General features: G+C 41.4%; 1 protein-coding gene across 1 annotated transcript; it reads right to left on the reverse strand.

Moving 5' to 3' along the window:
• Positions 1–9,860: 9,860 nt before the first annotated feature.
• Positions 9,861–12,879, reverse strand: LOC138834909 (nuclear pore-associated protein 1-like). Its single transcript, XM_070033715.1, has one exon. It carries the CDS (start codon positions 12,877–12,879, stop codon positions 10,720–10,722), a length of 2,160 nt encoding a protein of 719 aa, XP_069889816.1. The 3' UTR covers positions 9,861–10,719.
• Positions 12,880–21,786: the final 8,907 nt, after the last annotated feature.

The following is a 21,786-nucleotide window of genomic DNA, read 5'->3' on the forward strand; positions in this document are numbered from 1 at the left end:
ATCAAATCCATAGCCAGCCATCAAGACAGCATGATTCTGACAGTCACAACATGGATCATAATAAATGCCTGCAGAATAAAATGAATGTAAGGTAGAGGCTCTGCTTGACTACCCTTCTCTAAATTTATTGAAATGACATAATTCTAAAAAAAAGCCCTTAAAATTATCTATTGCTATCAAGGCTGGGGATTTAAACTGAGATTTAAACATGGCAGTAACACAAGTTGCCACATATCTTTGTGTAAAAGGCGTGCCTAGAAATGCAAAAGACAACTCTTTCATATTTATTTACTAATGAAGTTGGTCCTATTTTGTTGTTTGACTAGGTTCAAACTCTTGGCTCTAAGTGATACTTTTGCTTCAATCTCTAGAGTAACTGTGTATGTTCTACCCTAAACAACCTCAAGACCACTATTTTGTTTTTATTTTTTAGAGGAGTAGTTAGGGGATTAGAACTCATGGCTTTGTGCTAGCTAGGCAGGTGTTTACTAGAATCACACTACCAACCTCTTTTTGCATTGTTTATTTTGAGAGAGTGTCTTACTTTATGCCTGGGCTGGCTTAGATTACAATCTCTTATTTGTGCTTCCCCATGTTACTGAAATGACAGGCATGTGCCTCTGCACCCAGCCATTGTACTTCACCCATAGCTTGGAATGAAAAACGTGAACCACTGAGACCAGCTCTTATTGGAGATGGAGTCTCATGAACTATATATACTTAGGGTTGCTTCAAACTATGATCCCGGATCTCTGCCTCCCCTGTAGCTAGGACTTCAATCTATTGCACCTGGCTTTAAGACCACTCTTTATAATCCTGTAATTTTCTCTATATAATGTCAAACTTAGGAAACAGTACAAAGCATAAAAGTACTTGTATCAAGTACTATTTTGTATAACTTTGGTGGGGGGGTTAAGGGAGTGGAGATGGGAGGGGATGGTCAGGGGAAACAAAGGAGGAGGCAACAATGCTTGATAAGAAATGTACGCATTACCTTGCCCATGTAATTGTAACCCCTCTGTACAGTATTTGTACAAAAAAAATAAATAAACATGAAAAAAAGGTGAAAAGAACTTCTTTCTTTCTTTTTATTGTGAAAATACCATACAGAGGGGTTACAATTACATGGGCAAGGTAATGAGTACATTTCTTATCAAGCATTGTTGCCCCCTCCTTTGTTTCCTCTTACCATCCCTTCGCATCTTCTCCCACCTCACCCCTCTCCCTACCCCCATCCCCCTGTGCTAAAGTTGCAAAGTTCATTTTTGAAATAACATCTTGTACATCTCATTGGTGCAATGGGTCTACCTGTAAATGTAAATGTAAAACAAACAAAAACTTGAGAAAAATTTTGTTTTGTTTTGGTGCCAGTAGGAATCAAGGCTTGAACTCAGGGCCTGGCACTGTCCTTCAGTGTTTTTACTCAAAGCTGGTGCTTATTACTTGAGCAACAGCTCTACTTCTGGTTTTATGTGGTTAATTGGAGGTAGAGTCGCAAAGACTTTCCTGCCTGGGCTGGCTTTGAACTTTGATCCTCAGATCTCAGCCTCTTGAGAAGGTAGGACTATAGGTTGAGCCACTGGTGCCTGGCTAGAAAGAAGACTCTTCGTGAAAATTTAAATAATACACATTCAGAAATGTGTCCATTCTAAAACTCTATGAAATATTTATATGTATGAAGACATTCTTGACATAATGACAAATGAGAATGTGAGGTACATATTATTAAATGTATAGATTGAACAAAATAGGTAATCCATACACTAAAATATTTATATTAGTACATACAAAAGAGTCAATCACACAGTTATAACATGGTGCTTTTACATTGCTTTTGCATCAATTTCTGTGAAGAACATGTTTGCTTCCCTCACAGACATGGAAGGAATTCAATTCTGTATCAGTAGCAATAGAGATGGGGCCCCCATTTGTCACAGCATGGTTTAAGGTTTTCTCAGAACCTTGGAGATAAACAAGGATTGCATTATTAGCAGCAGAATCCTCAGGTTTGTCCCTTCAGGGTCAGTCTTTTGAAGGTAAAGGAGGAAGAGACTTGATTATGGCCTTTCAGCTCCTGGGAATGTGAAGTAGAATCACAAACACCCAGAAGTTTGAGCTTAGGATTTCCAAGTCAATGCTGTTATAAATCATCCCAGAACAGAAAAACTATTAGTTGACTCAAAACTAAAAATTACTTAAGTCTAAATGAAATTTTCACAATGCACAAATCTATTAAATATAGAATAATTTTCAACTACTATGAATATTCCTTTTATTTCCTTGCAGGAGTTCTTTAATACAAGGTCTTATAGGGCCATATGAGATTTTGTATTAAGATGACAATAACTAATTTAAAATTGATTAAACCAATCTGTACAATGGAAACAATAGTAACTTGTATTTACCAAGTGGACCTGCTGGGAAAAATTAAGAGAAATTATAACCAAGATGGCTGTGCACATCTGGAAGCCATTCTTTATGCCCAGAGAACAGGGATGTGTTTCAAACATTTCGCTCACAATGAGTATCATTTGATTACTGCGGTGGCTTCTCAAATGACTCCACTGCTGTAAATCCCAACAGAAGGACCATTGTCTCTGGTGTCTTTTGGATATTTTCAATGATATCAACCATACAGTAGAGTTTTCTGTACCTTTGCTTCCCACTCCTCCCATTGTACATCTGAAGTTTGATCCAGGATTGGAGCAGGCGAGGCTGTTCCCAAGCCAAGGATGGCCAGCCAGAGAAAAAGACCTGAGTGGCAAAAATCCCACCCCTCACACAAGACATCCACAGCTCCCTGGGTAGGGTGAGAAACCTGCCCAAACCCCAGACATACACAGGTAATGGGTCTTTTCCTTTCTCTCACATGTGAAAGCTAGATATAAAATACAAATACGCATAATAACATATACAGATCTCAATGCATTTGCATACAAACTGACTAAAGGAGAATATACTTAGGGGAGAAATCCAAAGGTATAACTCCTCTGAACAACTAAAGTAGTATTTATCAAAATGAATATGAAGCAGTGGAAATATGTTTTGGGCATGGGTAAAGGAAGAGGACAGGAATGGAGGGAGGAAAAGTGAGCAAATGTATTCATTATATTAAATGTGTATTACGTAAAAATGAATTATGTAACTTGAGGGTAGGGATGGAAGGGAGAAGTAGAGGAGTTACAAAGGAAGAAGAGTTACAAAGGAAGAGGTCAAATTGACCAAAAAGCATTGTACTCACAACTTGACTTATGGAATGTTAACCTCTTTGTAAAACTACTCAATAACAATAATAATTAAAACAAATAAGAATAAAATATAAAAGTAGGTACATAGTACACAATAAAATATTAGAAAGAAAATACCTGTCTAATAAAATTTTCTGCATGACTTAACTTTTTATATTGCATATAATATTTTCCTTCCTTCCTTCCTTCCTTCCTTCCTTCCTTCCTTCCTTCCTTCCTTCCTTTCTTTTTGAGATTGGGACATGAACTTGGTACCTGACAGATTCACTCACTGGCTGATGCTCTACTACTGGAGCCATGCCTCCAAACTCAAACTTTCATGGCTGAAATCTGACAACATGCCACATTACATCATCATGATTTAAGCCCAAGAATACCCCTACAATGGTTGGGTGGCTGGGTAATTATTCAAATCTAATTGCTTTTTCTAGTTCTCTCTCTCTCTCTCTCTCTCTCTCTCTCTCTCTCTCTCTCTCTCTCTCTCTCTCTCTCTCTCTCTCTCTCTCTCTCTCTCTATCTCTCTCTCTCTCTCCCCCCCCTCTCTCTGAGTGTGTGTGTGTGTGTCCTAGGCTTGAACTCAGGGTCTCGATGCTGTTTCTGAGCTTTTTCCCTCAAGGATAACACTCTACCATTTGAGCCACAGCTCCATTTCTAACTTTATTTATTTATTTGTTTGTTTTGTAGCTAACTGGAAATAAGAGTCTCATGGACTTTCCTGCCTGCCTGTGCTGGCTTTAAATTTCAATCCTTAGATCTCAGCCTTCTGAGCAGCTAGAATTGTAGGCCTGAGCCACCAGCACAGGGTGAGTATTTTCTGCCTACATTGTACCCACCATTCTGTGGTATTGTCACAGTCTGAAAAGTGACTAAGAAAATAAAGGTACAATAATTTTGTCTTAAACTTTCAAGTATTATTTCATAGAATTGGTATCAAACGGCATGACTTAAAATAGTGACATAAAATTTATCTTAAAAAGTTCAAAATAAAGATGATACTATAGCTGATGTGGTTTATATTTTAATGTTTCTGGGAAAGAGAAAAAAATGGTTCTGCTAGCACCTAGTTATGGGAAATTACTTATTGCAGGTCACAGACCATCGAAGTCCAAGTCTGAAAATGGTTCCTTCAGACACAAGTGCCCTGCAGGGTTGGCTGTGGAGGGAAGAAAATGAAGGACAATCCAGACCAGCAGTGGCTCCCACCTGTCACCCTGGCTACTCAGGAGGATGAGATTTGGAGTTAGCCCAGGCAGAAAAGTCTGCGACAGTCCACCAGACTAGGGGGAATGACTCAAATAGTAGAGGGCCAGCCATGAGCTGCGAGAAAGTGAGTTGGAGCCCGGGTATGACAAGAGAGATGCAAAATATGTTTGTGGTGCAACTGCTTCTCCATGATTATTTCCAGTCTCCAGTCTCCATGGGACCACACACAACACACTTTGGGAAGGTTTACAATAACATTTTAACCCAATGAGGTGGCTTCAGTCTGGCAGTCTACTGACTAAGTAAAGCTGAAAGATATCAGATGCATTTACTAACCAATTCTCACTGGCAATAAAAATGAGAACTGTGTCATAGGGGAGCTCTATGCGGAGTCTTTTGAGGAACCTCCATACTACTTTCCAAAGTGGTTGAACAAGTTTACACGCCCACCAACGGTGCAGTAAGGTTCCCTTCTGTCCACATCCCCTCCAGCATCTGTTGTTATTAGAGTTCTTGATTATAGCCATTCCAACTGGGGTGAGGTGGTATCTCAATGTTGTTTGGATTTGCATTTCTTTTATGGCTAGGGAGGTTGGGCATTTCTTTATGTGTCTATTGGCCATCCTTCTTTCCTCTTATTTATTGGGCAGTTGTTTCTTTAAGCATTTGTTGTTGGGGGATTTAATTTTTTGAGTTCTAGGTATATTTTAGATATGAGACCCTTGTCCGTTATATGGCTAGTGAAGATCTTCTCCAATCTGTGGGCTTTCTATTGATCTTGCTAGTTATGTCCTTTGCCATGCAGAAGCTCTGCAACTTCATGCAATCCCATTTGTCCAACCTTTCTTTGATTTGTTGTGTTTCCGGGTCTCTATTAAGGAAATTTCAGTCTTTGCCCAAGAGACCAAGGGTTTCTCCTATTCTGTCCTGTAATGTTTTCAGGGTGTCTGCTTTGACTCCGAGGTCTTTGATTCATTTGGAATTGATTCTGGTGCAGGATGATATATAAGGATCTAGCTTTAGTTTTCTACAAGTAATCCCACTTTTGGGCATTTACCCAAATGATCACAAACAAGACCATACTAAAGCTACCAGCACAACCATGTTTATCTCAGCATTATTTACCATAGCTAAGATATGGGACCAACCCAGATGCCCCTCAGTAGATGAATGGATCAAGAAAATGTGGTATATATACACAAGGGAATTCTATGCCTCCATCAGAAAGAATGACATTGCCCCATTTGTTAGGAAATGGAAAGACTTGGAAAAAATTATATTAAGTGAAGTAAGCCAGGCCCAAAGAAACATAGGTCCCATGCTTTCCCTTATTTGCAATAACTAGTATATGTCTGAGACAAACAGAAACTGTCAGACAAGTTGATGTTAGGCGAAATGAACCCCCAGATAACGATTCAAATGTTTTTTTTCTTTCTTGTGGTTGTTTCCAACATATTTATAAGACGATTTCTTTGTTGCTTTGTAAGTCCCTCCCCCAGGGTATAAGCCCTACTTTCACTGTATTTGATGTTGATATAATTTGGGAGGGGAAGAGAAAAAACAAACTGTTTAAATAGGGTTACAGGTAGACCCATTACAACAATGAGATGTACACGAGGTTATGTCGAAAAACGAACTTTACAACTTTGGTGAGGTGGGAGGTGGGGGGATGGGGAGATGGTGGGGGGTTGGGGGGTGGGGGGTGGACAGGGGGAGGGATGGTATGGGGAAACAGAGGAGGAGGCAACAATGTTTGATAAGAAATGTACTCACTATCTTGCCCATGTAACTGTAATCCCTCTGTATGGTATTTTATATTCTATAAAGTCACTAAAATAAGAGTTGATGATAAGATACATGTTGCTATTTTCCAAGTTTCAATATAAAAAATGGTGAAGGTACAATTTAAATTGCCCGTGATTCTACACAAAACGCCTCACAGGATTGCTACTGCCCCAGTTCTCCTGTGTTTCTGGGTTTTCTTACCACTATTTGGCTGGATATTTTTCATGGACAAGCTTAAAGCCATAGACTGCAGACACTGTGCAACTTCTACTCATCAAAAATCCCTAAAGTGCCTTTGATACTCTCACTAAAGGGTTAGGAACAAATAAACAGCTCATTTCTCTTTGAGCAAAATGCCAGCAGGGTGTACTTAAGGTGAAAATAGTTCCTGTTCATTAACCTGTTATATGAAATCTTCAGATTCTCAGAAACTCCCAGAGGATGTAGTACAGAGAAGCACTTCTGGTCTCTCAAGATAAAAGAGCAAAATACATAGAATCCTTTTGTCGTATTTAAAATAGCTGAAGTATAGAGAGTAAGGTGCTCCTTACAATGTTTCACTTGTGACACAATGCCAAATTGGCTTCTTTCTGAGAAGGTTTTCAGTTTTTGGAATGTCTGTGAAGAGTCTCAGAAACTTAAAGGAAATCAGTTATTCTTCACTGCCTGGGTTTGTCCTCATTATTGGTTAAACAGAATAAATACTTTTTTCAATTTTCTTCACATAGAAAGCAAAATGGTAGCTGAGCTAAATCACTGTGAGAGAACTGGCTAGGATTCTTACACTGGAATACGTTCAACATTGTGTGTCTATTTTAACTATGTCTCATGATATTCATTGAAGGGATTCAATGAAGTCTGAAGCTCCACTATTTCTTACAGCTTTTAAAAGGGATCCCATTTCCTCCCTCCCTCCCTCCCTCCCTCCCTTCCTTCCTTTCCTTTGTTCCTTCCTTTCTTCCCCCCCATTCTTCCTCATTTTCTCCTTCTTCTTTTCCTTCCTCCTCTTTGACTCACCTCTCTGTCCCGTTCCCTTCTTCTTCCTTCTTTGTTCCCTTTCTCCTATTCCCAAAATTATATCATATCATGCTAAGGAACAGAACAGAGTCAAATTTTCTATACACATTAGTTTTTAACATTCAGAATTACTAACTAAAGTTAGTTTCCTAACCAAAGCCAGTCACTTGCCTTATTCCCCTTCTGTGTAGCCCCACTGCTCCCCCTTCTGCAGCTCCTGGGAGAAGGTCTCTGGGTTTGTGTTGACTGAGCAACTGACATGGGCAGCTGCATTAGGTTAGGCTATGTGATTTCAACTATAGGTCAACAGGAAATACAGAGAACAAGTGTGGAATCATGTTGAGGCTCAATTAGGCCTCACTCACGTTCTCTAAAAGTACCCTTGCAAACCATTTTAGAGACTCATTCCTGCCACAATTATGTATAAAATATGAGGAAAATATATTAGAAAAATGAAGAACAAAAGGCAAACAGAGAGGATCTGGAGGAAAATTATCATGGAACATAGGTATTTTTGAATAATTCCCTTTCATTCTAAACACCCTTAAGTTTAATCTATCCTAAACCTATTTTAAGACTCTTTTCTGTTTTATTTCCCTTTCATTTTTTTCTGCTTTTCCTCTGCTTCTTTTTCTGTTTCCAGTTTTGGTCTCTGTCTCCATCTCTGATTCTCTCTTTCTTCATTCTAGTATTGGAGATTCAACTCAGGCCTCACACTTGCTAGATAAGTACCACTTACACCAAGATTTTTGTGCATTCTTGGAGTAGTTATATTTTTAAATTATTATTTTTACCATTCCTCCATTCATGTAACTCCTTTTTCATCCCAATTTTCCATGTGTTTTCACTTCCTTGTAATTCTTTTATTAAATAGCTTATTAGTTTGGATTGGTTAAATTTGAGATACAGTCTCACTTTATGTCAGAACTGGATTGTGATCCTGCTATTTGTGCCTTCTTTTGTCACTGGGAAATGCCACTGTGCCCAGACATTGTGCTTCCCTCATAACTTGGGATAATAGGCATGTGCCACTGCACCCAGCCATTGTTGAGATGGAGTCTACTGTACTTTTAATCCTAGGCTGGCCTTGAACCCGAATCCTTAAATCTCTGCCTCCCAAGCAGCTAATATTAAAGGCTTGAGTCACCATGCATGGCTCCATTCTGAGTTTCAACATCGAGAAATTTAAAAGCTCCTTGCACCTCTGGGCCTTCAATGGATTTTGCGCTGTATCCATGGTTCTAGAAAATCAAGATATTTCTAATCCATGTAGCTCTTTCCATTCTGTCACTGACTGATGTCTTCTGCAGGCAACTCAGCCTCATGCCTCACATAACAGGGCCTGGGAGCCTGAGGTATCTCAGATGCTCACAGCTACCTGCCAGCAAAGTCGGGGGGGGGGTGTTACAGGATTCCACCAAAGAAGTACTTCAAGGAATGTGGAGGAAAGGAATGAGAACTACTGAGCATGCCATGTTTTCCAAACTCCTTCACATACAAAAGCAAGCAGAAAACAAAGAACCAATAACAACCTTCTCTTTTAGGTGTCTGAAATCACCAAAGATTTTGTAAGCACCTATATTTTTATGTTAAATCCTTTTTGTTTGAATGTAAAAATGTTTCTATTTTTCTTTCAAAGACATCTACCCATACATACACTCTTGTCCCCAACCTGATTTTGAAACCTAAATAGCTCTCTCCCCTAAACCAGCCATGTTTCCTTATTCCCCAACTTATCCTTTAAAACCTGCATTATTTTATGGCATAATTTCCCCCTCCTTTAAAATCTGTATCATTTTATTTGCTAGCACTACACCTGGTACAGGACAGACACTTAATAGCAGATAACAAAATTTGCTCATACTATTTGCAATTATTTCCTTCCTAATTGTTGCCTATCCACTGGTTTGGTTACAGAGATATGGACTCCAGATGGAATAACTGGGATCTGTTGTTTTGTGTGCATGTGCTAGTAATGGAAAATCCAAATATTTTTAAGATCCAAAGCTAATGTCATAAAAATAATGCCAGAATAGGAGTAACTGAAAAATCCCTGTAAGCTGGGTACAGGAGGCTCATGCTTGTAATTCTCTCTATTCCAGAGGCCAAGATCCAAAGGATCATACTTTAAGGTCAGGCTAAGCAGTTAAAGATATTCCAACTCCAATTAACAAGTAAAAAGCAGAGCCTTTTGCTGAACACTGGACACATGGCTCAAGTGGTAGACCACCAGCCAAGAAATTGAGCATTGCAAGCATGAGTCCCCATGAGTTCAAATTCCTCAAAAAAAAGGGAGCTCCTGAACATGCAAGAATATATGTGCATGTTCACAGGTCTAGGGAACGAATTCCCTTGCCACTCCCTAAAAGTATGGTTTGAAGACACTCAGGAATACTTTTTTTTTTTAATATACTCTTTTATAGTCACCTTACAGCTCTGGTTCTATGTCTCTTTCTCACCTATTTATATGGGGTCTTCTATTCCGATTCACACTCTAATCTATGGCTTTCATTTTGTAGAACTCTAAGGTTTGATGAAAATCCCCCAAAGAAATAGTGACAAATAAATTACACCAAACTCACTTTAACTTTTATATTTTAATGAACAGTGGGTTTTTCTGTATTTAACAGGGGAAATAGAAGGTATATTGAAGGAAATTTATCTTATTGCTAGTTCTATGCCTACTGAAAAGTGAGTGTTCAAGCCAAGGTCCTCAAGCTAGGCAGGGTGACTGGTGATGCACACAGAGTCCTTTTACACTGTCCAGAGGAACCTCCTGCTGTGTCATTCACACTATGTAGAGATGAGGCTGTGTTTGTCAGTGAAAGGGGAAGAGAAGGAATCTAATGAGTCCTGTGCTTCTTCATTTATAATTTACACCTGCAGTTGAAATGAGATGCTCTAGAGTCTGAACGTGAACCTCTGGAGGATGTGCCAAACAAAGTGTGTCCTGAACTTGACAGAACTCTATTTCCCATGACAGCTGATGTGCCAGGAGAGGCCTGGTGAATTGGTACATTAGTGTCACCAGAGCCTGTCAACATGGGGATTTTCATGCTATCCATTGTAGGTGTGGCCATGTACAAAGCACACTGAGAGTTTGTAGAAGAGGCTTGTGGAGTGATGTCTGCAGGGTTCACGGCAGAGGACGATGATGTGATGGCCATGTGGCTGGATTGCATGATGGTATGGGTAGTTGCACTGGAGGAGCAGTTAGGCCATCATCTGGTGGTGTTATGAGTGCTGGGACACTCCAATAGCAACTATTGTTACATTGTCCATTAGAGACCTCTACTATGGAGTGAGGGATGGCTCTTGTATTAGAAATATTCCCAATATTGAGGTTTGGTCCCTGCATAACTTGGGATTGTAAATTGAATTGGCAGGTCCTTGCATGGTGGAAATTATGCCACTATGTGGCATATGTCAGAAGCAGGAGGCACCTGATTCAATGCAGGCTGGTTGTTCATTGAGACAGGTAATGGAAAATTGATGCCTGTGAAGGTGGCGTTGTATCCATAGCATCACCATCATCCATGGGTTGTTTAGCTGGTGAGGAGGCATTGCCTCCAGAAATGGGGACAGTGACTGAGGCCATGTTGGAAAGGACAGAAGGAACTGCAGACAGGGGAATAGGCACACTGTGCTGCGGCACATTAGGGATGACATTGGTGGACCAAGGACAGTTCTGAGGTACAAAGGGTTGATTAAAACCTAGGGAAGGATAGGGGACCATAGGTTGAAGTGCATTAGTGGGAACTTGCCCCATCATCAGCTGTCTCTGGTCTAGGCTACATGGGATGGGAGGAAAAGGATAAGGTTGGTGTGGAAGGAGGTTTGTGGGGACTGGCCCATTCTGAAGATGCCCCTGGCACAGGATGTAGGGGATCTGGGGGAATGGATAGGAGTGGGGTGTGGGTGGGCTGGTAGGTACTGGCCCATTCAGAATGTGCCCCTGCTGCAGGCTACAGGGAGCCTGGGGAGATGGATAGGGGTTGGTGCTGGAAAGTGAGGAAGGTGTAAAAATGACTGCCTGAGAAGGTGGTGTTGTATCCATGTCAACAATGTCATCATGTTTAGGCAGCTGCAGAGCCACACGAGAGGATACTCTGGGGGCAAGTGTAACAAAAACTGTGGTTGTTTCAGTGGTCAAGCGTGGCATTGATTTTGGGACCACAGGAGGGTAGGTAGAGAAGGGAAGAGGAACAGAGGAATTTACACACATAGGGACAGCGGACTCCACTGGGCGAGAGAGAGATAAAAATCCAGGGGGAGGAGGTTTGGGGAAGAGGGAAGTAGGTGGGGTTGCAGCTTTTGATCCAGGAGGATGGTCTTCATTCTCATTCTTTATAATCCCCAAAGTAGAAGCAGGGGTACTATGAGGAGCAGAGTCAGTAGGGGCAGACAAACAGCCACGGGGGATTTTAGGGGTCAGTCCCTCTTTAGGATTTGATGAGTCTGTTTTCAGGCTGTGGGCCCCAGTGGCATTCCCAGTGCTGGGAAGAGCTGCAATGTCTGCAGTGCAAGTAGGCAGGGAGCGGGGGACACCATTCCCCCCATCAGGTGGGCAAACAGAAGAGGCAGACACGGTGGCCCTGCCATGTGTCACTGCCTCTGGTCTACCCTCCGAGGCTTTTGCCTTACAGTTTTTTCTCTTAGGAGACAGATGGTTCTCACTAATGCCCCGGTCTCTCTGCACTTCAATACAAGGAAGTTTCGCGGGTGGGGGGAGCTCACCTCGACCCCAGGGAACAGGCCGGGGCAGTGGTAGTGGCAGGGGAAGATCCGATGTCAGGGATGTTTTCCTCTTGGCGGCTGTCCGTGCAGGTGTCTTTGGGGGAGCATGGCTTGCTGGGGGACTAGCTGTGGGCTTGTCAGCCTCCACCTCCTTCCCTGGCTCCTGGGCGTCTGAGCAGATGGGGAGGCGGCTCTGGCCGTCCATGGCGGAGCTTTGCGAGCTGGGCATGTCACGGCCATGACATGAGGTGCTCGTAGGAGGCGCACAAGCCTCTCTGTCCTCTTCGGGAAGAACTCGCTGCTGGGGACGGGAACAGCTTCCCTGGAGAGCGAAGGTTCTCCTGATCCTCACAGCACAGTCTGGTGCGTCGTCTGCCAGGCTCGGGCGATCCCCCTGCTCTCTGGCCTGTCCCGTGGGCTCTCCCTGCATTCGGATCTTCCTGGAGGGGCCTCCTGGGCCGTTGGCTTCGGGGTCCTGGCAGTGAGGGCGATGCGGATGGGCTGGAGTCTTCGGCTCCCCGGCCTGAGCAGGCGGCTGGGGTGCAGACAGGAGCAGCGAGGATCTCCGCCATGAAGACGGGGTGCCCGCGCTTCTGCGGGCGGTCCCCGCCCCCGAGTGTCCACCTGGCAGCGCAGGCCCCGCTCTCGGGGTGGAGTCCTCCCGAGACGCCGCAGAGCCTTTGCCTGGAGTGCAGTCTGCGGCCTCGGGCCCAGGGCCGCGCCGCTGCGGGGCCCGGCGGCGACGCGCGGAAGACAGCAGCAGCCTGAGGTCGGGCTGGGCCGTCCTAGGCCCCGGCCAGCCGGCAGGCTCAGGGCCTGCCCAGGAAAGCCGCCTGGCCAGGGCTGGGCAGCGAGGCCCGGCCCGAGGCCGAGCGCGGAAGTGTCGCATGACGGCGCATGCGGCGAATACTCAGCAAAGGCGAGGAGAAACCGCGAGGGCCGCCCGCTTCCTTCTCCTCTGGTCGCTGAGGACGCCCGGCCCGGCTGGGCCCTTTGTGACGTCACCCGGCAGGCAGGGGCCACCGCAGTGCGCATGCGGGCTGCGGCCGCGTGACGCCTTCATTCACAGCACGCGGAACGCTCCGCGAGGACCGGCAGGCCGCAGGCCCCGTGGAGTGGGAGCTCGCAGTCTTCCCGGTTGCCCCTCGCTGGTGTTGGCTCCAGAAGACTGTCGTGTCCTGGGCCTGGCTCCTATTTAGACCTTGCCAGCAGCACAGGGTGCTGAGCCGGGTGCACCTCGTCCTGATGGTCCTGTTTGCGTGTAGTGTTACAGTGTTAGGTTCACACCTCAGATTAGGGTTTAGAGCAACCTTGTAGATGATCTTTGCTAGAGTCCAAGTATCAAAAAATACAAAGGAGGTGTAAAAACTAAAACCCTCCCCGATTGTGTTTCATAAGTATATGAGGGAATGCTCTAGGTCCTAGGCTATAAAAATCATGGCAAATGAAAACAATATAGAGAATGCACATCACTCCAGTCAGAACAGCCATCATCAAGAATACAAACAATAACAAGTGTTGTCAAAGATGAGTGGAAAAGAAGCTCTAATACACTGTTGGTAATAATGTAAATTATTATGACCACTAAGGAAACCATTATAGAACTTCCTCAAAAATATAAAAAAGTACAACTACATGATCCAACAATCCCACTTGTGAGCATTATGCAATAGAATGTAAGTCAGTGCATAACATTCATACATGTACACTAATATTCTTTGCAATACAATTCACCATAGCCAAGTTATGGAAAAGCACAGATGGTATACAAACTACCACTGGCTGTTGAAAATGTGATACACACACATACACAGCAACCCTAAAAGCAATAGGTAGAAAGCAATAGTAGTTAGGACAGAAATGAATGCAATGGATACCTAAAATTAAACAAAGATTGTATAAAACAACATGGCGGTTTTTGAAATGAAGTGAGGTTGGTAAATCCTTAGTGAAACAGAAAAAATGAAAAGATAAAATTAGATATGAGAAAGGAAGTATAACAAGAAATAGCTATAAAAGTCAAATTATCATTAGGAAATATTTTAAACTTACATATTAATAAATTGGAAAATGTGGAAAATGATACATTTTTAATCCATTTGACCTATCAAAATTGAAATCAGAGGATATGTCTTTAAACAGATCAATAGCAAGCTATGAGACTGACCAGTGATAGTCTCCCAACAGAAGCAGTGACTGCATCAACCCTGTCCTCTAAGGTGTTCCAATCCTAATTACTCTGGCAGATGCAATTTTGGCTGTCACCACATTAATGTTCCAACATTATCTACCACATTAAAACTTGGCAAAAAGTTGACTATTCTTGCAGTGTCAAGTGGGAAAGGAAGAAATGGTTTGATACCAGTGATGGTTGTAAAGTGGGTGCTAGTTGATTGATCAGCTCTGGGAGAGCAGGACTCTGACATGTACTATCTGCAGAAATGAGAGCAAGGCCAGTAATCAAAACAAGGAAACAAATGCCCCATCCTAATTAGTTTTGAAACACAAAGGCCAGCTTTGTGGGTCATTGGAAGAAACAATACACGGAGCCTACAGTCCTCAACTGGGAACTGGCCAGTGAGAATATTGCCATTAGACAGCCACCAGTTGAGCTGTAATTTTTCCTTTGATCAGAATGATCTGTTTATGAAATCACAAGTAAATATTTTTATTTTGTTGCCGGGAAGCTCTAGATGATGTCACCAACAGATGTGCAATCAAGATGTCTGAATTTCAAAGTCCAACATCCCCACCATTGCTTGGTCATCCATCTGTGAAAACTAACCTGTTCAGAATATCACTCAAATTGGAATGGTTATTTGGCAAAAAGTGCTCTTTTCCAACTGTGCAAAACTCTGCAGTTAAAGGACATGATCAGGCAAAGATAAGAAACTTAAACACAAGCACAGGCAGTTAGAGCTCACTGCCCTGGAAACTTGTAGATTAAAATCCATAGCCCCCATGCAGCAACACCATGTCATCCAGTGCCTCTGTAACTTTCAGTGTACAGAAACTAGTTTGCCTCCACCAAGTAACCAGTAGGTGAAACTGAGGTAGGCACCAATCAGCAAGCATGGGATTAGTACACCTACAAAGACACTCTCTTTTCATACTGGTGGGCAACAAGCTGTTTGCAAGAGAGCGCCTGGCTGTAGTCTCTGCTTTAGGAGCCCACCACACTCAGAGGCTGGAAGGAGGGCAGTTCAACCTCATTCTGCCATGTTTCATATTCCAAAACATCCGCTTGCTCTGAAACAGGACTATCAGAATCCCAGGATGGTTAAAGTATGCTAATATCCTTCTAATCTTGGAAGAAAGCAATAGATTGTTAAAAGCCCTAGGTGAGAATCCAACAAGCATTAGGAAAAGAAAATGGGAGTGTTTTCCTTTTCACAGCAAAGAACTCCAGGATAGTGAAGGGAGAAATGTGCTCAGGTCTGTGTCCCTTGCTTGCCTGCCCTGAAAGAGTAGAGGGAAGCTCCATCACCCTGCCCTCCACCAGGTGCCCAAGCAAAAAGTAAATGTTCTGAAACAACTCCCCAGGTACAAATCGAATCCTATAGGGCAGAGGAATTGCAAATACTATCTTAATATGTGTAAAAGACTTAATATCTATAAAAGAAGCTATCATCCCAGAATTTAATTACCCACACAAGCAAGAACCATAACCTCTCTTGCTACCAGGTATAAATTTAGCTGAAGTCAAATAAGCAAAAGCAGGATTTTTCTCACTGTTTTAACTTCCCTCCTGAAATACTCTTAACATGGAAGATCAACAACTGAAGTGCAAATCAGCACATCAGTTACAAAACAAACAAACTGGAACAAAGCTGGAAAAAGAAGACAGATTCTGGGCTGGGAAGGTGGCTCAGTGGTAGAGTGCTTGCCTTGCATGCATGAGGCCCTGGGTTCAATTCCTCAGTACCGCATAAGCAGAAAAAGCCGGAAGTGGCACTGTGGCTCAGTGGTAGAGCGCTAGCCTTGAGCTGAAGAGCTGAGGGACAGTGCCTGGGCTCAGAGTTCAGGCCCCACAACCAAAAAAAAAAAAAAAAAAAAAAAAAAGACAATTTCTAAAATATAGATAAAAGCAAAATATAGCAAATGTACTTTCACTAGACCATAAAGTTATTTCATTATCCACCTGTTCGAGGACTGAGTGTGGGCATATATCCTTTCTTAGACAGAGTTTCCATAACATTTCAGTGATAGACAAATTACAGTGATTGGAAATAACTTATTTTAAATTTTCATTTATGTCCCATGCATTATGTGCCATGCAAAGGATTTTAATATACATCCATATAAGAGTTTAAGATTCCCCAAAATAAGTAAGAGCTTAAAATACATTATATAGAGAAAATATAAGTTGATATACCATTTGGATGTTTATGTTGTTTCCATATGTGTAATTACAATAATACAATTTAGATGGAAGAAAGTCTGCAATTTTATTTTAAGTCTTCCTCAGGTCCATCATGTTCATAAAAATTTAAGCATATGCTTATTTTTTATCTAGTGCAATGTGGAGAGAAAAACATGATGATTTTATTACTAGGTATAATGTTTTTTCTCCCCCCTTCAGGGGACGTATGCATAAACCTAATGACTCTGTGTCAGCATGACAACTGCAATATTGTTCATAAAGGATAAAAGGATAATATAAGACACATAAAACTTTGGAATTTTGGGGAAAATGTTTAGGCCAATCTGTTCCCATCTAGGAAAATGCTATTCAAATTATAGGTGTGGTGGGTGTTCAGGTGTGCTACACAGACCTGCTTCTGGAGCAGAGGGATTCATTCCCCTTGCTGCTTGGAGTACAAGAGGTTGATGGTCCTCACCTAAGACTCTTTTTCTAAATCACTCTGAGCCAAAGGGGAGGTTCTTAAGATGACCCTGTGAGTAAAATGCTTGGCTGATACTAGCAAGGGGTTGGATATCTTGGCTTTCTTGCCTGAAAGCAGGAGAATCTGAAGTCTTCACTCACTCCACTGCTCTTAGTAGAATCTGGGAGTATCTGAGGCCCCACAAGGAACTCCAGTTTCTTCCTCTTCCTCTTCCTCCTCTCTCTTTGTTTCTGTGTTTCTGTGTCTCTCTCTCTCTCTGCCAATAACTGTGTTTGTATTTTAGGGCCTTGTGCTTGCTCAGCTGGCACACTATTACTTGAGCTATGCCTCCAGCTCTGCTTTTTGCTGGTTATTTTGGAAATGGAGTCTAACAGACTTTTCTGTTCAGCCTGGCCTCAAATCTCAATCTTCCAAGTCTTACCCTCTTGAATAATTAGGATTACAACCATGAACGATAGATACATGGCTCTTTTTTTTTGTATGTTCTGAGGCTTGAACTCAGGGGCTTGGTCTGTCCTTGAGCTTTTCTGAGGCTAATGCTCTACCTCTTGAGTCACAGCTCCATTACTGTCTGCTCGTATTCTTAATTCAACATTCCTCACTCACAAATGATGTTTCCCAAACTTCCTAACAAAGTCTCTGAGTCCACTTCAAAAAATCTCTCAATCTGTGACATCAAGGTACCACATTCATAAGGCTAACTGGAACACTGAATAACTTTATTTTAAAACTGTGGCTTCACAGTATGGAGGTTCCTAAAAAGACTCCACATAGAGCTCCCCAGCAATCCCACTTTTGGGCATTTACCCAAATGTTCACAAACAAGACCACACTAAAGCTACCAGCATGACTATGTTTATTGCAGCCTTACTTACCATAGCTAAGATATGGAACCAACCCAGATGCCCCTCAGTAGATGAATGGATCAAGAAAATGTGGTATATATACACAATGGAATTCTATGCCTCCATCAGAAAGAATGACATTGCCCCATTTGTTAGGAAATGGAAAGACTTGGAAAAAATTATATTAAGTGAAGTAAGCCAGGCCCAAAGAAACATAGGTCCCATGCTTTCTCTTATTTGCAATAACTAGTATATGTCTGAGTCAAGCAGAAAAGGTCAGATAAATTGATGTTAGGGGAATGAACCCCAAGATAAGTATTCAAATGTTTTTTTGGTTTTTTTTTTCCTTTCATGCAATTGTTTCTATCATATTTATAAGATTATTTCTTTGTTGCTTTGTATGTCCCTCCCCCACGGTAAAATCCATGCTTTTACTGTATTTGATGTTGGTATAATTTGTGGAGGGGAAGGGAAAAATCAAATCGTTTAACTAGGGATACAGGTGGACCCATTGCCACAATGAGATGTACAAGTCATTATGTCGAAAACGAACTTTACAACTTTGGAGGGGGATGGGGGAAGGATTGGGTGGGGAGAGGGGGGAAGTATGGGAAGGGATAGGAAGGGGAAACAAAGAGGAGGCAACAATGCTTGATAAGAAATGTACTCGTGGGCTGGGATGTAGCTCAGTGGCAAAGCGCTTGCCTAGCAAGTGCAACGTCCTGGGTTCGATCCCCAGTACCAAAAAAGAAAAGACAAAAAAAAAAAATACAGTTAAAAAAAAAACCCAAACAAAAAGAAATGTACTCATTATCTTGCCCATGTAATTATAACTCCTCTGTACGGTATTCTCACAATAAAAAAATTAAAAATTAAAAAATAAAATAAAATAAACTGTGGCTTCAAATCTATTGCACTGATATTGAGGTATAAAATTAAAACTACTCCTTAAACACTATGTCTAACTAAAATGTTTGGATGGTTGTGTCCATCCATGCTCAACAATAAAAACACAATTTTCAAATAGTAAACATTAAAAACTGGGAAATATGATGTCTCATCTGCAAAGCATCTTAAAATATGCCCCTCCTCAGGTGGCAGGGGCTCAGGCTTGCAATCCTAGTTATTCAGAAGGCTGAAATCCAGAGGATCATGCTTCAAAGACAGCCCAGGCAGGAAAGGTGATGAGATTCCATCTCCAATTAAATACAAAAAGCCATGGTTGAGGCATCTTACCAAAAGAATCTTAGCAAACTGAACAGTTCTCAATGTACTGATGAAAACGGTATCGAAGTTAAAATGAGAACAATAAAAATAACAATAAGAAGAACACTCTAAAAAGTTGGTTTAGTTGTATTAGGTAAGCTAAATCCCTTGCAGCCACATCCAAATCCTGTGAGGCCAGCTACCATGTTTAAAAATTAAGGCAGCCAAATTCCTTGTAAAGTTAAAGGAGATAATACTGGAGCGTCCAGAATCTAGCATTCCTAGTTCCCTTCCATGGAACCATCATGGTTGATCACAGAGACATGAAAAACATATCAAATTCATTGCAGTATCCCTCAGGTTACTTCCTTTCACATGCCTCATCAGCAAAACAAGTATGTATTGAGTTTCCTTATGTGGCAGCCTCTCCGTACTCAAGGCTGTTGGCAGGGGATTACAATGGCAGCTTACTGTTGACCTTATGTTTAACTCTTTGACAAGAATAGCTACATACTCTATTTCTCCTACACCTGAACAATCCAGACCTCCATTCCATTCGTCTGTTTCCATGTTGCTTCCACTTAATACAACCAGAAACTCACTTGGAGATGCTGTTTGAATTGAGTGTGATTTGGTTAGTTTCCCCCGCCCCCTGCATTATTTTAGTTATTTCCCCCTGTGTCTGAAAAGAATCTAATGACCAGAATACATGAGAAGCTTAGGAAACAAAACCCACTGGATGCTGGTGGCTTATGCCTATAATTCCAGTTACTTAGGAGGCTGAGATCTGAGGTTCATGGTTCAAAGCCAGCCTGGATAAGAAAAATCTGCAAGATTGTTGTCTCCAATGGAAACTTCTAAAAAGGCAGAGTAGAAGTAGTTTTTTTTTTCTCTAGTGTTAGAGAGCTAGCCTTAAAGAAAAATGTTCAAGGACACTCCTAGACCCTGAGTTCAAGCACTAGGATCAACACCAAAACAAAACAAAACAAAAACAAACAAAAACCCCAAAACCCCACTGCTGAAACAACAAAAACAAAAGAATACACAAAAATGTATTCAGCAATCTAGTATTCCCTGTTGCTTATTTAATATTACAACTCATAGTCTAGGGATTTCTGCAAGTTCATCCATGGATAGATAGTTCCAAGAATGTTCATAACATATTTGTATATAGTAATAAAGAAATACCTTAAATACCTCATCTGGCTTAAATTTATACACACACACGCACACACACACACACACAACAGTAACATGTTGGAAGTACTGACTTTTTATCTTCACAACTAAATAGATGTTGCGTTAAAAGATCTAAAAGCTTTATTTTATTAAAATAGTTACTACCCAGATGTCAGTGGCTCATGCCTGTAATCCTAACTATTCAGGAGGTTGAGATATGAGGATCATAGTTCAAAGCCAGCCCAGGCAAAAAATCTGAGAGACTCTTATTTCCAATTAATCACAAGGAAACTGGACATATCACTGTGGCTCAAAGTGGTAGAGCACTGGCCTTGAGAGGAAATACTCACGGTGTCCAGACCCTGAATTCAAGAGCAAAAACTAAAAAAAAAAAATAAAAAGAAAAAAAAAACCAAGGAAATTGTTTTAGGTAGTGGGAGAAAGAGGAAGGGAAAGAGGATTTAAAATTGATTGGAAAAATTGTGAACATGTATGGATACAAAATGAAATGCCCTTCCATATGACAAATGTAAGCTAATCATAAAAATAAATGTTTTAAGATATCAATCAGCTTTTAGCTGACATTACAAGAATGACCTGTGGCTCATGCCTGCAATCATTTTAAATGTGCCCTTTGTTTAACTTTTGGAAAAATGTTCTGGAAGAAGGAAATTCAGGCCGGGCGCTGGTGGCTCACGCCTGTAATCCTAGCTACTCAGGAGGCTGAGATCTGAGGATCGCGGTTCAAAGCCAGCCCGGGCAGGAGAGACCGTGAGACTCCTATCTCCAATAAAACTACCAGAAAACCGGAAGTGGCGCTGTAGCTCAAGTGGTAGAGCGCTCGCCTTGAGCTGAAGAGCTGAGGGACAGCGCCCAGGCCCAGAGTTCAAGCCCTACGGCCGACAAAAAAAAAAAAAAAAAAAAAGGAAATTCAGACTGGTAATGGTGAATGTATAATGGAAATAGTTCATTTTACTTTTTGTAAGTAGTATTGTTTATAACTTAGTCAAGTCATCCTTCCTCTCTTCTGCTGTTCATGTTATTTTTGTTATTATTTCATTCTTTTCTTTGGTAAATAAGAGGGTTTGGTTTACTTTTCCTTTCAGGGGCTCTGTTTCCTTTCTAACTACACCCATTTTACTGGTTCTCTTACTACTGATACCTTAAAGAAAATTATTGTGTTGATCTACCTCTCTATGATTCATTCATTACCCTGTATATGTGACTCACATCATATCATCATCTATCCTTAACATATGGTGCCAATTGTTAGTTATTTGCAGTCTGTACTTCAATGTTTGCTATAGATAGGGAATAAGTCATATATACTGAGATGTTTATATATACTTATGAGGGAGGGAATGACACCATTCAAAAAGAAATGTATTCATTGCCTGCAACCCCTGTGTACATCACCTTCATAATAAAAAGTAAAATAAATAAGTGGAGGAAAGGTACTTTGGAAGGATATAGTAGTATTCATTACATTGCAGTCTTGTTTCCTCTGAAGTCCAAACATTGTTCCACTGCCCTTTATCTACCAATGTTAAAGAATAAAAAGGGAATATGTGGACTTTGAGTAAATAAATTTTATGGAATTTTGTAAGGTTATTGTTGTTTTTAGATAACAAAAATTATTCTACTATAGTCCAATCTTTCTCAGACTTTTTCAAACTACCTAAGGTCAACTGTTAGTTTTGGTAATGATATTGTTAAGTT

The sequence above is a fragment of the Dipodomys merriami genome, unplaced genomic scaffold (genome assembly GCF_024711535.1).
Source record: "Dipodomys merriami isolate MVZ:Mamm:240054 unplaced genomic scaffold, mDipMer1.0.p SCAF_22, whole genome shotgun sequence".
Taxonomy (NCBI): Eukaryota; Metazoa; Chordata; class Mammalia; order Rodentia; family Heteromyidae; genus Dipodomys; species Dipodomys merriami.

Coding starts and splice junctions, on each gene's coding strand:
- LOC138834909 (XM_070033715.1), bottom strand. CDS start 12,879: ATGCGACACTTCCGCGCTCGGCCTCGGGCCGGGCCTCGCTGCCCAGCC.